This window comes from Euphorbia lathyris, chromosome 1 (genome assembly GCF_963576675.1).
Source record: "Euphorbia lathyris chromosome 1, ddEupLath1.1, whole genome shotgun sequence".
Classification (NCBI taxonomy): Eukaryota; Viridiplantae; Streptophyta; class Magnoliopsida; order Malpighiales; family Euphorbiaceae; genus Euphorbia; species Euphorbia lathyris.
Window position 1 is genome coordinate 69,449,381 of NC_088910.1, and position 26,157 is coordinate 69,475,537.

Here is a 26,157-nt window from a genome sequence, read left to right on the forward strand (position 1 = left end):
TACTAAAATTATAAAATTATACTAAAACTATACTATAGTTATAAAATTATACTAAAACTATAAAACTATACTAAAGTTATAAAATTATACGAAACTATACTAATGTTATAAAATTATACTAAAAAATACTAATGTTATAAAATTATACTAAAACTATACTAAAGTTATAAACTTATACTAAAGTTATACTAAAATTATACTAAAGGTTTATAGTAAAATTATACTAAAGTTATAAAAGTAACTATAAAATTATACTAAAGTTATAAAATTATACTAAAAAATACTAAAGTTATAAAATTATACTAAAAAACACCTGTACTCGCAAAGCGACCTCCTATGCGCTGGGTCGGCCGTCTGACCGGGGTCGGTTGCTCATCGATATCCTCACCCTCGCGATCACGTGCAGCTGCAGACTGTCACAGTACCTGGGCTACCACATTCAGGTAGTCTTCCACAGAATCGCTATCAGGCTCTCTGTCACCAAAATCTGTCGCCCCCTCCGATCCATGAATATCGGGCTGATCCACAATCGGCCCCCTCCTCACCTGCTCCGTCGCAACCCCTCTCCGCCTACGAGTAGATATATCAATACCACGCAATCTCGTATGCCGTGGTGTATCATCCTCGTCGTCCATATCTAGACGACGAGCAGATGACGGGATGGATTTCCCACCCCTAGTAGGCCGCTCCGTCTACAAAAAAATTACACTAAGTTAATCTAAAATTGTAACATATAAATTATAAATTATACTAAATTAATTTAAATGTAAATAATGTAAATATAAATTAAAAAAAACCACCATTGGACGTATGAACATCACGCCCGCACCACTAGTCGGGCGTATGAACATCACGTCCGACCTATGGTGCGGGCGTAAGAACATCACGCCCGACCAGTGGTGCGGGCATGTGGCTATCACGCCCGCACCACTGGTCGGGCGTGATGTTCATACGCCCGACTGCGATTCCGACGATTTTTAAAAACTACCCACAGATCTCATATATAAGCGTAAATCAACGTAATAAAACCGTAAATCTTACCATTTTCGCTTTCCCCTTACGGCTTTTGTCACCATCCATGATTCGATTCAAAAATTAGTCCGGATTTGATCGAAGATTGTACAGGGTTCTTGAAAGGTTTTGAGTTTTTTTTAATTTTTGTGCAAAGTGTAGTTCGTTCAATTTCCAAGGCTAGAGGTAGGAATTTGTGGCTAGGTAGAGTAATTCAACTCAAAAACTGCCGCCCTATATATCCTTCCTGTTTGTGTATGAATGCAAGTAAACGTGGATGTATGTAAAAGTTTCCCATCCCATGGTTTGGAAGTTCGGAGCAAAGCCAATACTTATATATTTCGTAGGTATAGTTGTTTGATTTGTTCTAATGGCGGAGACTTCCACTTTCTCTATAATGTCGTCTTCCCTTCCTCCTCTTTTTATTCTTGGAATCTACCGTATGTTCTCTTCTTCGACATTATATCAATTTAGCCTTTCTACTTCTTCTTCAACCTTCATCCTCATTCAGCAATCGGAACGAAATGACAGGAATTCCCTTGCAGGTTTCTCTGCTTTTATACTTCTTTTTCTTAATATTTATATTTTTAATTTTATGGCCAAATTTAAATCATGCAAGTGTCACTGTTCATTGTTCAACTACTCCTGTGCTTCAATCTTACTAAATTACTGTCAAGTCCGTTGTCGATTGTTTTCGTTGGTTGTATTTGATCAGTTTGTAATTGATTTGTTAAAATATGTCGACTAGTTAAGGCAATAATCATCCTAGGCCTCTAACATTTTCAATTTTTGCTGCTGTGAACATAAAACTTTATATATATATTTTTTTATCAAATGAACATTTAACTTGTTAAGAGAGCTTATTCATTTCATTTGCATTTTTAACGGTTTGTAAGCATTTTTCTTATGTCTAATATGCCAATACTTTTGAACCGTAAGTAAAAAATACAATTTGAGTAATGATATTTTTAACTAATTTTCTGGCATCCAGAGGCTTAATATATATGATATTAATCAACACAAATTGAAAAAATTAGAAGCTAAAGATGCCTTTTCTCATTTATTTTAAAAAACTTCTGATGGAAGTTGTTGTGTTGCAGCCAGCTAAATGTTTACAGTAGTAGTAGTAATTACAATGGCTGTGATGATGATTATTGTGGTATCAAAATTTAAACAGGAACTGAAACCGGAAAATGTATTTAGAAAATTTATTGAAAATGGAACCGGATGGAATTGTGCAAAGAAAAATATAAGCTATATTTATAAATTTTAAAATTATAAGGATGCATAAGGGGAGAGAAGAACAGAAAGAAATTTGTTCATTTTCAAATCTTGAAGAATAAATTTAGAAGAAAATTAAAGAATTTAATATAATGAGATTTGGGTAAGAGATAAGTTAATGCACAGAAGTGTAATGATATAAGTTAATGAATTTAATATAATAAGATATTTTATTTTAAAAACAAGTTTTCAGTATTTTCTAAATTACAGAAATATAATATGAAAAGTAAAGTAGAAGTTTACAGGAGTTTTAATTTTTCTGTAAGGTTTTTGAAATGTGGGAACCCTTAAAAAATAAAGTTTGGCGTGGAGACTGGAGAGTAGCAGCAGATGATATCCTAATTCTATTTGTGTCTTCATGCTGCTTGTTAGATGAGGAATTGCTATTAGAGTTAACATTAAGTTTTACTTTTAAATACTATGCTTATTTTTACAATTTAGTGCTGAAATATTCATTTTTGATTGTTTTATTTGGTTATAACAGGCAGTAGTTTAAACAATATGTAAATTTTTTTAGTGTCAATATGAGCAAAACTTTGGGGTTCTTTTTGCTTATGCTACTCTCTGTTAAGATTCATTGTTAGTACAATAGAGTTGTAATTACCAATATAATGGTTAAAATGTTTGATTTTTTTTTGTCCTTGCACGTCACAAGCAGCTATATATAGTTCGTTTTGTTTAAAGATTCATATATAAGCTATTTTATCCAAATAACCAATGATCTTTAGTATGATAGAATTAGCTTGCTATAAAAATAAACATAGAATCAACTGTATGACTTTTTATGATTTTGCTTCTCAGTTAGCAGTTAATTCTAGTCTTTATATTGTTAACAGTTCATGGCGATAAATAAAAAAGAAATTTACTTTGTCATTAGTCCTTTTACCTTTTAGATGACAAAGGATGTGACATTTACTTCAGAAAGCTATTAGTTTGCTGCCTTCTAATTTTTTTTTTTTTCAATATTGAAGGAACCGTATATTCGAACCCGAGAACATCCATACTTTGATGGTCTATTAAGAGGTGATAATGCCTCAAAGGATCAAGCTTATACTTTGGAGTTTCAAGGGAATGGTGTAAGCTTGAATTTTTCTCGAACTGCATCAGATATTACTGATGCAAGAAGTAAAAGTTCTATTGAATCCATATCTGAAAAATCTATGGACTCACCAGCACAAGATTCACTCTCGGATCCTATTGGGCATTCTGCATTTGAGAAGTTGTCACAGATTTCTCAAGTTAAATCATTTGCATTTTCAAGCTTTAAATCTGATGTGAGCGTTGCATTAGGTGATTCTTATGAATCAACGAAAAAACCTAGTGTTACCATATCTGCAGATGTTCAAAAGTATCATGTTCTATCAAACCTAGCTACACCTGTGATTGAAAAAAGCTTCAGCATGAACCAGAATAAGCAGAATCTGTTAGTGATACCACTGCCTCAGTCTGCAGCATCATTTTACAATGCATTATCCCCACAAGTGGAAATTTTGGAATCGTGCGAAAGCATTAAAAGGTTGAATTCGTACTTGCAAGCTAGAAAAGAAGATGTCCGAGCTGGTGGTCCTGGAAGATTTTTGCATGCTATAATTGCACAAGATATTTCTGGTAATTTCCTTCCATATATTTTCTTACAAAACTTACTGCTTCCTCAATCTTTCGAACATTAACAAAATGTTTTATCATCTTCCATAGGAGAAGTCTTGTACATGCTGATCTTAGACTACAATAAAATATTTAGGAGAATACTTCAATAGAATGAGCAATGTTGTAAAAAATGGGACCAGATACTCTGGTGCAACCATTTCAATTATTTCTAGTCAAGTAAAGGATATGAAATTTATTGACAACTAGAAGTGTAAATTTTTGGTCATGTTCTTGAGTTACTCCTTATGGATATGGTTGGGGTTTGAAATCTGTCTTTCTCGCTCAGGGTGCAGTTTCATTCAACTTTTTAACTATTTGAAATTCATACTTGAAGAGAAGTTTGACAATGTAACCAAATTTTGATTAAACTTCATCACAGTTGGTGTTAATGGACAAATAGACTCTTTGCAACTTTCATTTGTTTCTCTCTTTTTTTTTTTTTTTTTGATAGAGTTTCTCTTTTTCTTTTTAATATCACGTTTTGCAGCTATACAAATGCATGTAGTGCTTCAGTTGGTTTATCCTTTTTATTGATTTGTAATGTGACTGCAATTTATATGCAAATAATTCAGCTGTAGAACAGAAGTAGATCGAATTCTTCACATAAATCCATGATGTCTTGTTTCAATTATAAGGCTTTTTTTCCTAGATGGTCTATGGCCCCAAACAACAAGTGTTAAAAGCCTCTTAAGAAATAAGAAGGAAAAGAAGAAAAACTATTACAATTAATCTAGTGAATTTGGTAAAAGAAAAGTGCAGGATGTAATAACTAACATCCATTCATGTTCAAGTTGCAAAACTATCTCTGAATTCACTACGTGGTCATATTTCTTTTCTTGTTGTAATTGGAAATCTTAGCACCAGACTAAAAGTTTCATAATTCATAAAGATAGTAATGTCATAGCTGTGTGTGAGAGAGGGGACAAAAAAGGAGTGTTATAATACAGAACCAAGAAGTCAGAATTTTCTTCAACTGGGAACCCATTACATGCTCATACGATTACTATCCGTGCTTTTGCAGATGTTGGATCTGTTGCTGCAACAATCATGTATGCCTTCTACTTGAATGAAACGCTTGAAAGTGACCAATTATGCACTGTACCAGTCATCAGTATGAAAAGGGTGGACCTAGGCAATCATGCTGAACTGAAATGGTTGCTGGATTCATGCCAAATTGATGAGTCATCTCTAATATTTGTTGATGAGGTATACTTTACTGAACTGATCAATATATTTGAGAATGAGTTGTGGGTAGCATGTGGTGCTTGTATAATTGCGTTGACAGATTATTGGCATGAGCATGAACAAACTATGGCCATCCAGTTATATTTGCTAACTGATTCATGGAAAATAGTAGAAGAATGCGTTGAAGCATTTGCTGAGTTATATATATATAAATATTTCCCATTATAAAGGTTCAGAATATTAATTATTGGTTTGTACATATTTTTTTTATATATATTTTTCTTGTTTTACATGTTCCAGTATGTATATCTAGGAGTTCCATGTATTTTACCCTACTTCCACTCTTATGTAATAAGCTTGTTGCTTTGATATTTCTCTATATGGGACTTCTGGCATGATGATCTCTTGTTAATTTTATTAATCATGGCTAAATTATCAACTTTAATATTTTTACATATTGTTACATAGTTATATATCATTCCTAATATGAAATAGTTGGTGAAAAATCAGTATATTAGGAATTGTCTTTAGTCTATATCATTTTCATAATTGGATCTGCAGTTTAGCTTTATCTTATCTTTCTCCTCTTTTATGAAAATACTGGAAGTTGTGCAGCTTTAAACTGAAGTTAGGCAACCTTCACAAGCAAAATGCTTTCTCTCTCTCTCTCTCTCTCTCTCTCTCTCTCTCTAATTGATGATATGTTGAGCAGATTGACCTTGCCTATTACAATCTGTTTGGGAGTCTTAAACTTGTTGTGTTAAATGGACACAAGCTTCCAACAAAATTAGAGGTAAATATTTTGTGGGCTGACTATTTTTTGAATTTGATCTTGATTGGTGGAGTTGATAGTAATTAGTTTCACGTTTGAAGGCCTTAAAGGGAGCAGTAGTTGAAATATTCAATTGCAGAAAGGTGTATTTCATCAACTGAGATTTGTTGAACTATTAAATTCTCTTGTTAATTTCAGAGTTGTGAAAGCATGTTATTTTTGTCTGTTTTACAGGATGAATCTGTATCTTCTGGGGTTGAGGATTTCATCATGGGTGAGGTATGGTATAAATTATGCATCAGTAAGAAGCTACTTGTAGTTGAGGGATGAAGCTACTTGAGCATGAGATTGGCATTTTATGATTTTAATGTGTCATGGATGAAGGTTAATGCTTTTGGAATTCTTGATTGACCAAATAGCACAACAGATATATCACTCTGCACGATTGTTTAAAATGTTTGTCAATGTATTGATATTTATGGCATTAAGAAAAATAATTAAAATGCTTCGACTTGTTTGCAGCCCATGAATAGTAGGTAGAAAGTTATGTATAGCATAGTTGTCAAATCGAGAATCGACCTGGGAATCGAAATTCTCATTTTGTGAAAAGAAAGATTCGGTTCAAATTCGTAATATTACAAAAATATAAAATATTTACCCTGTTGAACTTAAATATTATCAAATATTGCTCTATAAATACAATTTTAATGTCAAAAAAGGAATCATATAAACCAAGTACTTAAAATTTAGATCTAGATCTAATGCAAAATGCAATTCTAATAAAACTAATTCACAAATTGGACTCTGTTTAATAACTTAATGGAGATGGAGAGTTTGACTTTCGGACTCTGTTTTCTTGTCTTATTGCCAACTTGATAATTATGCAGTGGAACTAGTTTGAGTTGATAACTTGATAAATAACAATCAGACTTGAGGAGAGTGAGTTTAGTAGTTAGTATTGTTGAAGTTTTTGATGAACCATGATGAAGATAATTTGCTTCTGATCATCTATTGTTGTACCACGACAAAGCAAAGTGCCAAAGACGTTTTCTGAATGGGATGAGATGGGACTTACATATTGATTTGAAATTGGAAAGTCATATGTGTTAATGTGTTTTGATTTGTTAAGGATTACAACAACAACAACAACAACAAAGCCTTAGTCCCGAAATGATTCGGGGTCGGCTAACATGAACCATCATATAAAACCGTGAAATCAAGTCGTGTCAGCGACACAAATTCTCTCCCTCCACTCTTTCCTATCCACTACCATATTTTCCTCAATCCCCAATAAACACATATCACTCTCGATCACCCTCCTCCAAGTTTGCTTAGGTCTTCCCCTACCCCTCACCACTACATCCCTTTGCCACTCTTCAGTCCTCCTAACCGGCGCATCAAGCGCTCTTCGTCTTACATGGCCAAACCACCTTAGTTGGTTTTCCCTCATTTTATTCTCAATCGATGTAACCCCTACTTTTGTCCTAATTATTTCATTACTCACCCGATCCTTTCTCGTATGACCACACATCCATCTCAACATACGCATCTCCGCCATCGACATCGTATGAGTGTGACATTGTTTCACTGCCCAACACTTCGTACCATATAACAATGCTGGTCTGATTGCCGTGCGGTAGAATTTTCCCTTCAATCTATTTGGCATGCCGGGGTCACAAAGGAAACCCGTAGCACTCTTCCACTTCGCCCAACCAGATTTAATCCTATGAGCAACATCTCCATCTACTTCTCCATCCGTTTGGATAATAGATCCTAAATACCGAAAGCAATCCGATGCCTGAACAACTCTCCTATCTAGGGTGATTGTCCCTGTCTCCCTTACTCCTATCGCCGCTAAACTTACACTCCAAATATTCTGTCTTACTTCGGCTCAGCTTAAAGCCTCTAGATTCTAAAGTTTGCCTCCATAGTTCCAACTTCCTCTCCACGCCTTCTTTCGTCTCATCAACCAACACAATATCATCTGCAAACAACATGCACCATGGTATACCATCTTGGAGTGAACTCGTTAGTTCATCCATAACGATGGCAAAAAGAAATGGGCTTAGTGCAGAACCTTGATGCACTCCAATCGTAATAGGGAACTCTTCAGTCTTCCCAACACTGGTGCGTACACTCGTGCATGCTCCCTCATACATGTCCTTTATGATGTCAACATATTTCCGCGAAATGCCTTTCCTTATTAAGGCCCACCAAAGTACTTCCCTTGGTACCTTATCATATGCCTTCTCCAAGTCAATGAAAACTATATGCAAGTCTTTCTTCTTATTTCGATAGTGCTCCATTAATTGTCTCATTAGATGGATGGCTTCCATAGTTGATCTTCCCGGCATAAAGCCAAACTGGTTTTTCGAGATCTTCACCGTCCTCCTTAGCCTTTGTTCGATCACTCGCTCCCACAGTTTCATAGTGTGACTCATTAATTTGATTCCTCGATAGTTGGCACAATCTTGGACATCGCCTTTGTTCTTATACAACGGGATTAGGATACTTTTGCTCCATTCGGATGGCATCTTATTGTTTCTCCAAATTTTGTTGAAGAACGTCATCAACCATTCGATTCCTCTCTCTCCCAAACATCTCCAAATCTCAATAGGGATGCCATCGGGTCCTACTGCTTTCTTCAATCTCATCTTATTTAAGGATTAGTTAGAAATTAATTTTATTTTTTTAATTTCTGATTGGTTCTTTTCCACTAATTTATTTCCTTCCTTCATTAGAGACTTCTAGTTTTCCTAAACTACAATTTGGAATCTGCTGCAGTAGTTGTTATCACGATTTTTTTAGCATATTTCCTGAATCGGCCGACTCGACCGATTCGGCCGATTTACCGCCGATTCCAATGATTCACATCTGCTTCTCCCTATAGATCCAGCTAATAGAGATGAATCAAATCTAATCGTATGGCTTGAATCGCGAATCGTAAGATTCTGTTATAATTTAGTTTCGTCCTATAGATTCGGATCGAAATAGAGCTCAATCGAATCGCATCGTATCGTAAGATTCGGATAACATATGAAGCACGGACTCTTCCCTGGGGTCGCCGTGGCCGTGTCGGACTTGTCGGACTCGGGGACTCAGCGGTGACACGGCGGTGACATGGGACTCGGCAGGGACTCGACAGTGACATGGTAGGGACTCGGCAGTGACACGGTAGGGACTCGGCGGGACTAAGCTAATGGTGAAGATATGTAAAAATTTAGGTTTTTTTTTTAAAAATCTTTTAAAACCTATAGTCCAGTTACAAAATTTGACAAAAAAAACCTAAACTACATCTAATTCTCACCTGTGAATCGCTATTTTATAAACGCTTAAGGCTTCTTTCTCTTCCTTCTTCGATTTGTTTTGCGATTTACGATTCTTAGCGATTCTCCTGTGATTTCATCTTCTTTCTTATCGTTGTCTTGTCTGATTTTATCCTCACCAAAATCCTTGCGATTAGAGAATGACTTATTTGTGATTTAGCAAGTTTTTTATATATTTTATATGTAATATATATATCTAATTAATTATATAAAATTTGCCGTGTCCCGCCGCGCCCATGCTCATATTTTCTAAAAATTCCGTTTTCCGTGTCCGCACCCGTGTCCGTGCTTCATAGCTAATAACAGTGGTTTATAGGATGCCTATGCTTATATGTGCAGCTCCTCTCTTCCTCCTGACCTTTCAGTGAAGTTTTAGAATCGTCCAATTTATCTTGTCCTACACCCAATAGTTTCCATATCTCACCAAATAAAATTATTGAAATATTTTTGTGACCTGAAGTTACAGATGATTTGACAACACAATTTTTGATCATTGGTAGGTGTAAACAAGTGGAACCTTTAGAGAATTGCTCAAGCGGTGAGAGTTTTCTATTGGCTAGCTTGAGTTGCAACTTTCAAACTTCAGTGTGCTAATATTAGGCTAACTAAAAAGTAACAACCAGATAGGGCGTGTTCCCTCTTAAATTGATGCATGATGTGTTACTCCATTCAAAATGATTTTATCGAAACCAATAACAATATGAGGATTAGGGCTATGAATGATCAAATCATTATCTTAATAACTAAAGTGTTAGCATGGTTTTAAATTTACCACTACCCAAAGTTGAGTTTGCAGCTTGTCAGACACAGTGTGTGCTGATATTAAGTTCATAGTATTAAGCTTGAGCAAGACATAGCTCATACTTATATAATTTCAAGGTTTGAGTTTCTTAGCTCGATTGTTCCCTACTTTTCATGCATCATATTTGTCAGATATTAATATGAAGTGGATCCTTAACTATCAGCTTGAGCTTTTAGTTCAATTGGTTCCATGACATGGTATCAAAGCTAGTTTGATCAAGTGGTCTAGGGTTCGATTATTGGCAGCCCCATTTGTTGATTTAATTGCACGACATGGTAATATTGGCCTGTGTTGTGACGCTTCAACCCCAGTGGACATTCACGTGTAGGGGTATTTGATTTGTTTTTTCTTGTTAATGCTTCTCGACTTGTGATACCACATAGAACTTTGTGATGGAAAAACTCTAAAGTTTGAAAGTGCGTATGCTGTATTTTTTAGATCATATAAAAACACATGGAAGTAAGATGAATATATTATAGCTTTAGCAAGTTTGGGTATTAATTATATATGCTCACTAGAGAGAGAAATATGTGCTGTCCTGTGAATATAAATTTAGTATGGCATCTCACTATAACCAAGCATTCTGATTCAAATGTTCCATTTCTGGGGTCCCACTAAACTAGAATTCAGTTCGTGATATTTCCTATTGGTTAATTTAGAGGAGTTTGACATCATTTTGGATATTTATTGAGACTTCGGTGGTGTTGGATAAAGCTGAAAATTAAGTGTTAGAAAAAATAAGTACTAAATTTTAAATGCTGAATGTTATAAATGTTGAAAGCATTAAATGGTGTAATGATTGATAAATACTAAAAATAAGTGAATTTTAACTTTATTGAATAATTTGAGTGGCTAACTAAAAACAGTTATCAAATACACTTAAACTAAATAAGTGTTTAATACATTAATTTAGGTGATTTTCTTTGTTATTAAACGGGCCTTCCTTAGGTTTTTGGCTAAACTAAATAAGTTTTTAATATATTAATTTACTACAAATATGTTCGCATGTTACTTTGATGGAAGATTGGAGTTATTGGCAGATCATTGACATTATTAGATTTTTCATCTCTTTCTATTCCTCCATGCTTTCTGAAGCTTTTTTGGGCCTGTCCTTATGTTTTGTCTTTCTACTTTCTTGCTTATTTATCTTTGTCTTTTTCTTTTCTCTTCTATTCATTATTTCTAGTTTGTTTTGCATCATATACTATCCCTAAAAGATGTTGATGTGACAGCTTGGTAAGAAGTTGCTTAGGGGGAATTTGTTAACTAATAAAATTACTATTGGAATGGTCCAGCAAATGTATTCCTCATATTACTAAATTTTGATCCAAATGTTTCAATCTCCTGCGAATGCGCTCCGAGTCGACAGTTTAGTGCTATTTGCCATTTTTTGTTGTTGCATGTTACTCCTGCCAACCATTCCGTTAATAAATTTGGGATGGAAAATACCATTCTCTTAAGCCTTATTATTAGTAGTGCAGTGAAAGATTAGATTTGGAGCATTAGCTTGAAATTCTCATCATCTAAAGATCAAAATGGATGTATCTCTTAAAATAATAGTATTATTTACCCGTTTTAGATAAGTAAATATTCGATTATAGCAGAAAAGATGGATGAATAGCTTTGAGATCCTTGTTATTAATTAATTTTAGACTCTTGGAAACAGTTGTTCTGGATAAAGGTTAATATCTGCAAACTAATGTAAGATTGGACTCCATTCATTTTCTTTTACATAATATTATATGCAATATATGTTCTCCTTTTGCTATAATCAGTAAAAACAGTTATGATTGAGCTATGAAATTTGTCCAGGACTCTTCTTGCTGCACACTCATTGCTGAAAAGTTTTCTCAGACTTCACCAGAGATTTTGGCTGGACACGGATTCAGTAGACTTTTGGTACTTGCTTTCTTTAATTCAGTACACTTCACCAATAATTTATGTTATTTGTTTTTTTCTCTATATTTGAATGGCTTATCATGTTTTCAATTCTACATACTAGAAATGGATTTTCTCTTCATGTCCTTGCTTTATCAGTTGAATTGAACTTTCTTAGACAATAAACTTTTATCCCGGAGGTTCCACTTACTCTTATTTTTCCATGGATGAAAAGAAAACATTGAAGAGCATATATTCTGCTTCGACTATTGAACCAAGTTATTTCAGAGGATATTATGTTTCCTTAAATACTCCCAGTGCCCTTTATGACAGTTGGTCCTCTTACTTTCATGTAGTTGGCAGGGATCCTCTTGGATACTGGAAATCTCACTAACCCACGTTGTACAACTAAAGACCAGTACATGGCTACATTGTTGATCAATGGTGCTGGCCGATTTGGATCTAATGGTCTTCACCAACTATGTGTGTTGATTTTATTTTCAATCCAAAGCTTATAAATGCAAGTTCTTAAAATCGACACACTAGTTCTAATTTAAAGATCTAAATATCTGTATATGCAGTGAGATACAAAATGTATGATGTGTCTGATCTCAGAGTAGTTGACATATTGCGCAAGGATTTTAAGAAGTGGACAAGAGTTGGTATGGACTTGCAATAATCTCCAATTTTATTGTTGAATCTGAAACTGATTTTGTTATGCTATGAATTTCTTCTAATTCATGCTTTTTTTCTGTTATCTTTACTTGGGGATACGGGCCATATTTACCCCTAAAGTTATTGGAGAAGATCAATGTTACCTTATCATACAAATGGCCGAATGTTACCCCATGATAGAAATCCTTACTCAAATCCTAGGAATTCCATCGGAAAATCTGCCTGTAATTACCGACAGATTTTGATTTATGAGTATTTAATTGGAAAAATAAAATTTAGCCATCATGGTTTCTACCATGGGGACAGCATAGAGCTGTTTTGTACGGTAAGGATAACATTGATCTTTCCTAATAACCTTAGGGGCAAATTAGGCCTTATCTCTCTCTACATATTATGTACAATACAAAATATTTCATTACCAGGCATTCAGATCCTAATTCTTGAGCTGATTCAAAAGTTGAGTTGATACCCTTGCACTTTTAAACAATGATGGAGAGGAGAAATCTCAGTGTATTTCATTGATGAATAATGAATAGGTATAATATACAAGTATAATGTAACTAAACCCTGAAACTAGAATCTTCCTATTTACTCCTCCAATCAATGAAGCTCGTGATCAAGCTTATAGAATATTTACAGCTTGTAAATCTGTAACAATACTAAATTCAGATAAACATGGATGCTTACATTGAGCTAATCCATGACTTGAAATGTATATTGTCAGTAGGATTGCAGAATAGCATTTTGGGTGGGCTAGAAGGAAAATGAAAAGGTTCTACAAGAGCATGCACCGTGTTTAGCTGAAATATTAATCTGATATCTGACCTCTTCCATAAACATTCATGATATTCCTTAACATACAAATAAGAAGGTACAATATTGTCAAGGAATACAAATTGGATTAAGGTGTACTAGCTATCACTTATAGTCTTTTAGAACTTATAGTAAAGGAGATTTTCTGTTATTTATTGATTAGCATTTTCTGAATTGTTGCTTTTTAGAATTATATCAATATATATCAGCTCATGAAGTTTGCTCATTTTTTGCTAGGATAAGTTCCCACAGAAATCACAAATATTAATGTACTTGCTTAATTATAAACATCAGTGCAATTCTCATCCCCTGTTTTATCATTTTGATTGACTATGGTATGGGATCACAGATGCCTTGCTTTTACAGTGTTATTTTCTTTGTTTCTTGTTTAAACACGCTTGTAAATGCATTCGGTTACTTGGTATTCCTTCATTTTTTTTTTTTTTGCCATAGTTATTGGATAACCTGGATTGTTTTTATGGTTGAGGATGCACTTTGTTTCTTGCTAGATAATACTTTTCGTTGCATCTGCAGCCTTGTGCTGAACTTGCATTCACTAAGGAGATTATTTTACAGGTAAGCCAGATAGTATTGGTTCACGATCATTGGTGTCATATGTTGCCATGAGTTCTATTGGCATACCGATTGAGCAACTTCTGGTTCACGGAGATAATTCAGCTGAAGAAATCAAATATTTTCAACGTGAGTAGATGAACTCGTATCCAGTATCAGATTCTAATTCTATTTATGCTATGTTATCTAATGATGAAGTAGTGACTTTCTGATCATCATTTGGTTAATTACTTTCTTTGAGAACCTAGTAGCTGTTACATGAAGGTCAAGAATTAAGTGCTTGAATGCTAAGTACATTATTTGTAGATTATAGCTCTATTATGTTATTTACAGAGTAAAAATTGTTATTCGAAATCTGATGAAGTTTTAGAATTCTGTTTTTAGCTGACCGTTGTTCCATTAAAGTTAGCATTTTACTTAACATCTTTCAGATATACCATGCATGCAAAACCATGTCCACTTTCCATTTTCATTTGCTTTAGTTTTGGTTTCTACTTTTAAAAGTATGAGCTTGGATTTGACTTTTTCAGTTTTACCTTTTCTTTAAATCTCAGAGTTGGAGAAACTTCGGCTGCTCGTGATTGTATCTGGATATTACGATTCACAGAAAAACTTCAAGGTTTGGAGAAAAAAATATTGTCTTATCATATTATCTTTAATTCAGGCATTTGTCCATTTCTAATTTATGGTAGGAAAACTTGAACTATTGGCCATAAGCTGAAGCCCAATTAAGTCCATAGCGAGGCTAAGATAGTCATTCAAATAAAAAAAAAAAGTTAAAATAAATCAACATACAAATACCAAAAGATTAATCAAATAAAAGAAAAGATACAAATATCATAGTTATCAAACGCTCAGGTGCAAAAGGCGCTAGGCTCCAGGCATCTTGCATGAGAAACCAACAGGAGGGCTTTGTTCAAGAGGCGTGTCTGAGTGCACCTTTATGAGCCTAGCACCTTGCTGAGGCGCACCTAGGTGCAATTTTATAAGCCAAACAATTTTTCATAAGGTTCCAAGTTAAAAAGGTGCTTTTTTCAATCTCAACCCTTGCTTATCTATATCATCTACGGTTGAAGAAAGTGCTTATCATACTAGAGTAGGAAAAAATCATGAATACCTCTACTCCAATGTTGAGAATACTCAACTTAAGAAAAGATAAAGAGAAGAGAAAATAGCATATAGTTCTAATTACTCAAAGAAAGTCTCAACAGCCAATACACCATAAGAAACCAGGAAACCCTCCTCCCTCACTAAGCTAACGCTAGGAGCCAAAATAGAGAAATCTCATGATGAAATCTTAGTACACACACCCCTGTAAATAACTACCTGGAACATTCTCCAAGGCAGTAACTAACTATTGCCAACTCACTACATTTTATCCTTTACTGCCCATAATACCCTTGGGTCTCCTAGAGTACACTTTCCATATTTTAGGCCCATTTCTAAAATGAACCAAGGTAGAAGAATTAACTTGATGATCTGCATCATTACCCCCGCCATCTATAAGAGTCTTACCCGAAAATTGACTTTGAATTGACAATGCATCTTCCCACGTAGCCTCTTCAAGGGGTTGATTTTTCCATTGAATTAACCATTTCACCATTGAGTCACCCTCTTGCAAAACACATCGTGTAGCCAGAATAGCTTCCGGAGCCAGCTCTAACTCCTTCGGTAAAATACTTTCTACCTCATCGGAAACCACTCCCTTCTTAAGAAGGGAGACATGAAAAACAGGATGAATTTTCGAAGGAGGCAACTCCAATTTGTAGGCCACGGGCCAATCTGCTCCACTATCTTGAAAGGGCCGAAATATTTCGCTTCCAGGCTATTCATTACGTAAGGCCTAAGCTTCAAATAAACCCACTCTCCTACACCAAAACTCACATCTCTGCGCTTCTTGTCAGCTTGTTCTTTCATACAACTTTGGGCCCGATGTAAATGAGCCTTTAATTGCTTTAATGCCTCATCCCTATCTTTCAAGTCTTGACTCACTGCTTCCACTCGAATTTCCCCCGGAATATACTGCACGACGGAAGGAGGAGCTTGCCCATACACAATCTCAAAAGGAGACAGACCCGTAGAGCTATGGAAAGTGGTATTATACCAAAACTCAGCCCACGGAATCCACAAGGACCAATTACGGGGCTGATCAATGGCGAAGCAACGAAGATACACTTCCAAACACCGATTGATAACTTCAGTTTGCCCATCGGATTCCGGGTGGTACGAAGAACTCATATGCAATTGTGTCCCTTGAGAGCGAAAAATTTCTTGCCAAAAATGACTGAGGAATATAGGATCTCGATCACTTAAAATAGACTTGGGCAGCCCATGGAGATGAATCACCTCCCGAACAAAAGTCTTTGCAATCATACGAGCCGAATAAGGATGCTTTAAAAGAATAAAGTGGCTGTACTTAGACAGCCTGTCAACTACCACCTAAACAGCGTCAAATCCTCTCGACTTTGGCAAACCCAAGATAAAATCCATCGACACATGATCCCATATAACATCCGGATTCTCCAAGGGTTGTAAAAGACTACCTAGTGCCAAGGAACTAGCTTTACAACGTTGGCAAATATCACAAGATTGAAGGATAAATTACACACGTAGTGTACAACTTTTATCCTATTTCACACTTTGGTGTACAATCTTCAATTTTGCACATAAAAATGTACAACCTTTTGGTGACCTCCCACTAAAGTGTACAGCAGGTAATTATGACCGGTCAACCCGAAGTCAACGCGCCACCTCATCAATTTGACTTTTCTAAAAGTAAAAAAATAACCCATTTAATATGAAATTACTTTTATACCCTTATCAAAATCATCTTCTTCAACCTCCATCCTTATTTTCTCCTCCATTATTAAGGGTAATTTCTCCCTCTCATTCTCTCTCTCATTCTCTCTCTATCTTGAAAAATAAACAATTCCATCTCATTAACAGCATTAACAAGATCAATAAATTCAATAAGTTCAACTAACAATCTGCCACAAAAATTTCATTTGAAAGAACAAAACAAAATTGAGAGAAAGAAATATATGCATACATTGAATTTACACGGGTGATTATGGAAAACAAAAATAAATAACAATACAGAGTTAGCAACAAAGAGGACAAATTAAAAGACCATTTTCATTACAATGAATGCAATCTGTTGAGAAACCATTATCTTGAATGAGCATATGACTTTCATTGCATTTCAAACAAACCACAAACCGAAATCGAGCACAACTTTGAAAGGGTCCAATCGATCTATCAATTGGTATTCCTCCAAAAAGGACTCTAAAATGACCAGCTTCAAGTAATCTCAAAACTTGATCTGCTTTACAATTTCATTACAACAGTCACAAGCTTCCAATCTTGGAAATTTCGAATTTATGATCTAGTTTAGATAACGAATTAATTATAATTATAGTAAAAGGAAAGAGGTAGAGAGAAATGAGAGTTAAAGAGAGAATGAGAGAGATGAGAGAGAGATGAGAGTTAGAGAGAGAAAGATCCTTAACAATGGATGAGAGAGAAAATAAGGATGCTAATCTATACGGGTTCCTTCTTGTTGCTATCGCAGTTGGAGTTAATAACGGCGATAAAAAAAAGATGTCGAACCTTCAAAAAAATCAATTCAAGCAACAGATGGGAGACTTTGGGTCTGATTTAATTAACCCAGGGACTATGGCTGTGGTGTTGTTAGTGAGAGAAAGAAAAATTGAAAAGAGAGGAAGAAGGTTGAAGAGAGAGAAAACATGTGAAGGAGAAGAAGAGTTACCTGGTTTCTGAGAAAAATGAGGAGAGAGAAGAAATAATTGAAAAAATTACAGGGTTGAAGAAGATGATTTTGATAAGGGTATAGAAGTAATTTCATATTAAATGGGTTATTTTTTTACTTTTAGAAAAGTCAAATTGATGAGGTGGCATGTTGACTTTGGGTTGACTGGTCATAATTACCTAATGTACATTTTAGTGGGAGGTCACCAAAAGATTGTACATTTTTATGTGCAAAATTGAATGTTGTACACCAAAATGTGAAATAGGGTAAAAGTTGTACACCACGTATGTAATTTACCCCAAGATTGAACATAACGTTAGACCACTGCACTCATGCCCGACCAATAAATATTGGCTGCCAAACGACGATAGGTGCGATAATAACCCGAATGACCACCCGAAGCGGTGTTATGGAACTCATCCAACAACAAGGGAATGAATTTAGAAGTTTTGGGAATTACTAACCGCATTTTGTAATATAGGACTCCTTGACGTAATGAATAGCCTTATGACTGTTAGAATTTTGTTGTAAATCACGAACCAACAGTTGTAACTGAGGATCTGCCTATGCTTCCGCCACTAACTGAGCACCTTGAACCCAAACTGGACTAGAGAGTAAAGCAAAAAACTCTCCATCTTCATCTCGACGTGATAAAGCATATTATACCCCAACAACTTTGCAACCCAATTCTGCTGATCGGGAGTTGTGATGCGTTGATGGAGTAGATGACGCAATCTTTTCTGATCCATATAGACCACAAAATGTGTACCTAATAAACATGAGCGCCAATGTTGCACTGTCAACACCAGAGCCATAATCTCCCTTTCATAAGCAGATTTCATTAGATTACTAGGAGACAAGCCTTTACTAAAGAAGGCAATAGGATGCTGATGTTGCATTCAGACCGCCCCAATTCCACGACCTGATGCATCACACTCTACAACAACAACAACAACAACAACAAAGCCTTAGTCCCAAAATGATTCGGGGTCGGCTAACATGAACCATCATATAAAACCGTGAAATCAAATCGTGTCAGCGACACAAATTCGCTCCCTCCACTCCGTCCTATCCACTACCATATTTTCCTCAATTCCCAATAAACTCATATCACTCTCGATCACCCTCCTCTAAGTTTGCTTAGGTCTTCCCCTACCCCTCACCACTACACTCTACAACAAACGGAATAGAAAAATCGGGGAAGGACAATACAGGAGCTGTCACCATAGCTTTCTTTAAATTTTCAAAAGCTTCTTGAGCTATAGAAGTCCAACTGAAAGAATTCTTCCGAGTAAGATAAGTATTGAATGGTTTAGCTATGCTGCCGTAATTGCAGATGAATTTTCGATAATACCCCGTAAGACCAAGAAATCCCCGGACGCCCTTGACTTGTTTAGGGATAGGCCAATCTTGAACTTCTTGAATCTTTGTAGGATCCATGGACACTCCCCTTCCATCAATGATATGACCCAAATATTCCACCGAAGATTTGCCAATACACACTACTTCTCGTTCACCCTGAAGTGATTGTCAGCCAGAATTTGTAATGCCACAGATAAATCTTGTAAGTGTTGGGACCAAATTGGGCTGTAAATGAGAATGTCGTCAAAGAAAACCACAATGAACCGACGAAGGAAGGGTCGAAAAATATCATTCATCACTACTTGAAAAGTCGTCGGAGCGTTTGTGAGCCCAAAAGGCATTACGAGGTACTTGTAATGACCATCATGTGTTCGAAAAGCTGTCCGCTCGACACTCTCCGGCTGCATACGAATCTGATTATACCCCGCCATCAAATCCAATTTAGAAAACCATTTAGCTCCTTTTAACTCATCAATTAGCTCATCCACCACCAAAATTAGATATTTGTCAGCAACCGTGGCCTTATTCAAGGCACGATAATCAACACATACACCAAGATAGATCCTTCTTTTTAACCAAAATCACAGGACTGGAAAATGTACTTCTACTTGGTCGAATGACTCCCCTAGATAACATATCAGTTACTTGCTTTTCAATCTCCTCTTTTTGTGCATGAGGATAGCGATAAGGGCGAACACACACAGGACCTTGCCCCGAAAGCAAATTGATGGCGTGATCATAAGTGCGAGATGGAGGCAGCCCCTTAGGTTCCTCGAAAATATCTTTAAAACTAGACAATAATTGTTATAATTGTTCACCTTGCAAGGAATTGAGAGCCCGGTGGTGTGACTCGTGTGTATATGTGTATTCTCCTTAAATGAAATATATTCATATAGTTTTAGTCTATATGTTATCCCATGTGTTTCCACTGTATTCACATGGTATCAGAGCCTAGTTTGGCTTCATTTTCTACCCTTGTGTGCAGAGTTTCTGAGTTTGTATTTTTGGGCTGTTTTCTTCGGCATTATGTTCTGCCCATTGTTTGGACCTAGGGTTCCAAGTCTCAGTTCATCTCATCGGATTGTCACCGTTCCTCTTTTGCCGCCTTCGTCTCTCTGTTTTCGACGTGTTTGTTTGGTGAATCTCCTTTTGTGCAGCGATGTTGCTGGCAGTCTCTTGCGTGTTGCTTCAATTGAGTTTTGCTTGTCCTTTTCCAACAAAGCTTGATGTTCCGCGCTCTCGTTTCTCCTGTCCGATTTGTTCTTGTAGGTTGCGACTCCCGGATTATGTTTTCTATTCCAAAGTATCTTGAGTTTCTTGTTTTGAGTTGTATTGTCTTAAGACTATGTATTTTGTATCTGTAGCAAGCTGAGCATGATTAAAATCCATGTTCCAGCTTGAGGGGAGTGTAATAATGTAAGCATGGTATGGGTCTTGTAGGTATGGGTTGTAGCTGTCTAGGTAGAATTCTTAATGTGTATATATATGTGTATTCTTATGGGCCTTGTAGGTATGGGCTGTAGCTGTCTAGGTCGTATTCTTAATGTGTATATACAGTTTTGATCACATGCACCTTAATGACCATGTAAAATTTGGTCATTCACCGTTAGATCTAGGCTTATTAAGGTGGAGATTCAAAGCATCCTAAGGCTTAGATTTAATATGCCTATATCTAACAGTGAATGACCAAATTCACTAGTCATTAAGGTGCATGTGAACATTGCTGTGTGTATATATATGTGTATTCTTCTTAAGTGAAATATATTCATGTGTTTCCACTATATTCATATGGTTTGTAAGGACAGACTCGTGCAATATGTCTGTATTGCCGAAAATTGTGGCAGATTAGCGGTGTTGTATCAATATTACCAAATTATTGCGCGCAAGGAGTATAAGTTCAAAAATTCCATTACCACGAGGTTGTGATAGAATAAACACAGAGATAACAAAGAAACATAGAACCAGGAGGATAATGGAGAAAATAAATTTGTATATCATATAGAAAGATGACTCAATCAACTTCAATCCCTCAGAAAATACATCCCGTCTCTTCCAAAAGGACAGAGTTCTGCTATCAATCAACTCGTTACACAAAATTAGCCATGCTTCCAAACTGCAAAATATCCCATTATAGCGAAAGAGCCTCCCTCTAGTAGCTAGCTGTCATTAGGTAATAACAAACTTTACCCCTAAGAATAACCAAATGTACAACTGGCTAGTAGAAAATAAATCAATTTCCCTCTTTGCCCTTGGCCTTGTTTCTCCTATAGTAAACCTTTAATTCTCTAGGACCTGTTGTTGTTGAAGTATGACCTAGAATTTCTTCATATCTCACACATTTTCTATCATTGCCGCCCCCTTCAAACATAGTCTTGTCCTCTAAGACTTAAGTGTGGAAACTCACTTCGTATCAAAAATTCGTCTTCCCAAGTAGCGTAATCAATGGCGTGGGACTGCCACTAGACAAGCCACTGTGAAACTAATTCACCTTGCTGCTGAATGGTGCGAGTAGTAAGAATTTTTTCAGGAACCAATGAGTTTGTCGGGTCTAACTCAAGATCTGGTGGTAGGGTGGAAGAACATGGTCGATCCCCAATTGCTTTCTTAAGCAGCGAAACATATGGAGTTGGAGGCGATAAGCAACTGGCCCCACCTTGGCCTCAACCTGATAGGGTCCAAAAAAACGGGCAGACAACTTAGGATTAACCCGATGTGCAACAGATTGTTGGCGTTGAGGTTTCAACTCCAAATACACCCAATCCCTTACCTCAACATGGACGTCCCAACGATGTTTATCGACATACAACTTCATCTGTTGTTGGGAAAGCCACAAGCATTGCTTGAGTTGTTTCAAAGCTTCATCTCGATCCAAAAGATCCCTAGCCACAGCCTCAACCTGAACTTCCCTCGGAACAAATTGAAGAATAGTTAGAGGCTTCCTCCCATAAACAGTTTCAAATGGAGTGGTATCTGTGGTCACATGAAAGGAAGAATTAAACCAATATTTAGCCCAAAAGAGCCATTTGTGCCAATGTCGTGGCTGATCTAAAGCAAAGCATTGAAGATAAGATTCTACTAACGATTCACTACTTTGGTCTGACCGTCAGTCTCAGGATGATAGGAAGAACTGAAACGAAGCTGGGTACCCTGAAGTTTGAACAATTCTTGCCAAAAACGGCTCATAAACACCGGTCACGACCACTAATGATAGATTGTGGGAAGCCATTAAGCAAACCACCTCTTTGACAAAAAATTCGGCAATTACCCGAGCTGTGTGGGTGTTTTAGGGCAACATAATGGTTGTACTTCGACAACAGATCCACAATTACCATCACAACATCATAGCTTTTGGATTAGGCAATCCAATAAAATCCATTGAAATATCTTGCCAAACAGCTTGTGGAATAGGAAGAGGCGGCAAAAGACCGGCTGGAGCAAGAGAAGAAGCTTTATTCCGCTGACATGTGGAACACTACCTCACATATTCCTTAATGTGTTGAACCATGCCCTTCGAATAAAAGGTTGTTGCAATTCTCCGATATGTACGATAATAAACCGAATGCCCGCCAACAACTGTATTATGATACTCCTCTAAAATAGAAGGGATCCATTGAGATTGAGATGGTATAACCAAATTGCCAATGCCGCAACTCATAACCCCGTTTGGAAGTGGGATTAGTTTGGAGGGTTGTCTTAATAGCTTGGAGCTGAGGGTCGCTATTTACCTCTTCCAATAATTGAGCACCATCTGTCCAAGTAGGAAAAGATGTGAAAGAGGTAAATTCGGGTCCGCCGTGTCGGCAGGAAAGAGCATCAGCATCCTGATTCTGTTTTCCAGGTTTGTACTGTACGTCGAATGTATAACCCATCATCTTGACTAGGCAATTCTGTTGGTCCGTGGTGGTGATGCGTTGTTGCAAAAGGTGGCGCAAACTTTTTTGGTCTGTGAAGACAGTAAACTTACAGGCCAAAAGATATGGCCGCCAATATTGAATAGCTAATGTTAGGGCCATGAGTTCTTTTTCATAGGTAGACTTGGACAAGTTTTTAGTAGGTAGGGCCTTATTGAAATAAGCTAAGGGCCTGTAGCTTGCATCAATACTGCTCCTACCCCAGAACCGGATGCATCACACTCCAAGTAAAAGGGTTCATTAAAATTGGGTAGAGCCAATAGGGGGGGGGGGGGGGTTGTGTGTGTGCAGCTGTAAGCTTCTCTGTCAGTGGCTTAGCAATTTTTCCGTAGTCACGGACAAACTTCTGGTAGTAGCCTGTTAATCCTAGAAAACCCCTAACTCCTCGAACATTTCGTGATATTGGCTAAGTCAAGACTGATGCAGTTTTGGTTGGATCCACTGTAACCCTTTGTTCTGAAATGCAATGCCCGAGATAATCGATTGAAAGGTGACCGAATGTACAATTTTTTGGGTTAACTTTAAAATAATTGTTAGCCAAGACTTGTAAGACAATAGCCAAGTGTTGAAGGTGCTCTTCCCCAACTCCTACTGTAGACCAAAATGTCTTAAAAAAACACCAGTACCATGCGTCGCAACCAAGGACTAAAAAGATCATTAATCACATTTTGAAAAGTTGACGGAGCATTGGTAAGACCGAAAGGCATAACCAAAAACTCATAATGCTCGTCATGCATTCGGAAGGCTGTTTTCGGTTCATCACCCTCACGCATTTGAATTTGGTAGAAACCACTTTTCAAATCCAACTTGGAATAAAACTTAGCTCCATTCAACTCATCGAGCAACTCATCGATCATTGGTATGGGGAATTTATCAGCAACAGTAACCTTGTTCAAGGCCCGATAGTCAATACACAGCCTCCATGTTGTGTCTTTCTTTTTAAAAAAGAGAATGGGGCTGGAAAACGCACTCTGACTTGGCTGGATCAACACTTGTTGGAGTAATTCTGATATTTCCCTTTGAATTTCCTCTTTCTGAACATGTGCATATCTGTAAGACTGAACGCATACAGCCGGTTGTCCCGGAAGAAGATTAATAGTGTGATCTTTGTGTAGCCGAGGAGGCAGTCCATTCATGGGCTCAAATACCACAGGAAAACGCAGTTTAAATGATTGAATATCGCCCAAAAGATCGGAGGAGTTACTCGGAATAGAGTCAATTTTGGAATAAAGGTGCGGGTTTGGAATGCCGACACTTTGCAGTTTGCAACCCCCCAACCAAACTTGGAGTGCAGCCATATCAGGTAAGGAGCCTTCCATGCCTTGTAGCTCATGTTCAAATTGCATCCATTTTTTTTATCCCTATTGGTTGATGAGACGAAAGAAGGAGTGGAGAGGAAGTTGGAACTATGGAGACAAACTCTAGAATCTAGGGGCTTTAAGTTGAGCCGAAGTAAGACAGAATATTTGGAGTGTAAGTTTAGCGGCCATAGGAGTGGGAGGCAGGGACAATCACCGTAGATGGGGAGAGTTGTTCAAGCCTCGGATTGCTTCCGGTATTTAGGATCTATTATCCAAACGGATGGAGAAGTAGATGGAGATGTTGCTCATAGGATTAAAGCTGGTTGGTCGAAATGGAAGAGTGCTACGGGTTTCCTTTGTGACCCCGGCATGCCTAATAGATTGAAGGGAAAATTCTATCGGACGGCAATTAGACCAGCATTGTTATATGGTACGGAGTGTTGGGCAGTGAAACACTGCCACATCCATAAGATGTCGGTGGCGGAGATGCGTATGTTGAGATGGATGTGTGGTCATACGAGAAATGATTGGGTGAGTAATGAAATAATTAGGACAAAAGTAGGGGTCACATCTATTGAGAATAAAATGAGAGAAAACCGACTAAGGTGGTTTGGCCATGTGAGACGTAGAGCGCTTGATGCGCCGGTTAGGAGAACCGAAGAGTGGCAAAGGGATGTAGTGGTGAGGGTAGGGGAAGACCTAAGCAAACTTGTATTGTGCATCAGTGTACCCAAGGACTTCAACCATTCAATCCCTAAAACAACATCGAGAGGTCCAAATCAAAAATTAAGGCATCCAATTTGAGTGTTAAGGAACCCAATTGCAGTTTTAATGCCACACACTTCTCTAGTACCTTGACCTGAAACCTGTCTCCTAGTTTGATGTAAATTGGTGGAATTGCTTCAACCGCCAATCCCAAGGAGAGCTTCAAGGTAGCTCCAGAATAAACTAATAGCACGATAGGAATCCCAAGGTGCTTGGAAATTAGATTGGAGTCGCTTGCGAGGAAGGAAATCCCCATAGCTGTACATTCTCCATCAGCTTTGCACTCATCTAGGTCCCCAATTTCACCCAATTCTTCCCCTTCACTGCTCTCAGCCTCTAACCACCACTCATTCTCAAGCACCGCGAACGCAACTCCCCAACTGGACACTGATGTTGTGGGGAATAGGGTTGGGCACATTTAAAACAGAGCCCCGTCCATCGCCTGTCATCCAATTCCTTTGTTGAGAGATGACGTGTTCCTCTATTGCGTTGTATGTTGTTTGTATTTAAATTGGAATTGTGATTGGGAAAGTGCATGGGGGCTTGAATCTCAGTGGGTTTAATAATGAGGTGGAATCCACTACTTTGGGTTTCAAATCAGTTGGGCCCAGTTCCTTTAAGGTATTGTTAAGCCAAGTAAAAGTGAATATTTGGGTATTACCTGTGCCGCTGTTTGCAACGCCGCCACCTCTATCATGTAATAACGAACGAATTCCCGGCGAACTGAAAGTTAATTCATCATCTCTGGCCAGCTCCATCGCTGCCTCGCAAGTCTGTGGTTTATAGTATCTCACCCATCTACCAATTTCTTCCTTCAACCCTCCCTTAAAGTAACTCAGAAATTGAGTTTCTGAATGTTTTGGAATATAGGCTGAGATGGATTCAAACTCCTCAATATCAACGATGCTTTTGGTCTGAAACATCAACCACAATTCTTGATATGGGTTTTGTGTTTGACGTCAGCCAAATCGTCCGTTGAGTCGGATTTTGAACTGATCCCAAGTCAACTGTGGATTGTCTTGAAGCAATCGGAAATACCAAGTGATTGCAGGTCCAATCATGCAGATTTGAGCCAAGGTGAGTTTC

The 26,157-nt window shown here is 37.2% G+C and overlaps 1 protein-coding gene across 3 annotated transcripts in view; it reads left to right on the forward strand.

The window, feature by feature from the left end:
* The first annotated feature begins 1,182 nt into the window (after positions 1 to 1,182).
* LOC136201162 (uncharacterized) overlaps positions 1,183 to 26,157 on the forward strand; it is a 28,378-nt gene continuing 3,403 nt past the window's right edge. Inside the window, exons 1-11 of one of the 3 annotated variants that reach the window (XM_065991754.1) lie at positions 1,183 to 1,556; positions 3,264 to 3,900; positions 4,961 to 5,145; positions 5,837 to 5,917; positions 5,998 to 6,039; positions 6,131 to 6,175; positions 11,837 to 11,923; positions 12,259 to 12,385; positions 12,484 to 12,564; positions 13,967 to 14,092; positions 14,518 to 14,582. In XM_065991754.1, the coding sequence (XP_065847826.1) occupies positions 1,536 to 1,556; positions 3,264 to 3,900; positions 4,961 to 5,145; positions 5,837 to 5,917; positions 5,998 to 6,039; positions 6,131 to 6,175; positions 11,837 to 11,923; positions 12,259 to 12,385; positions 12,484 to 12,564; positions 13,967 to 14,092; positions 14,518 to 14,582 (1,497 nt within the window). In that variant the 5' untranslated portion in view covers positions 1,183 to 1,535. The remainder of the gene's footprint in view (positions 1,557 to 3,263; positions 3,901 to 4,960; positions 5,146 to 5,836; positions 5,918 to 5,997; positions 6,040 to 6,130; positions 6,176 to 11,836; positions 11,924 to 12,258; positions 12,386 to 12,483; positions 12,565 to 13,966; positions 14,093 to 14,517; positions 14,583 to 26,157) is intronic. The other 2 variants (XM_065991768.1, XM_065991761.1) reach the window with 2 other exon arrangements.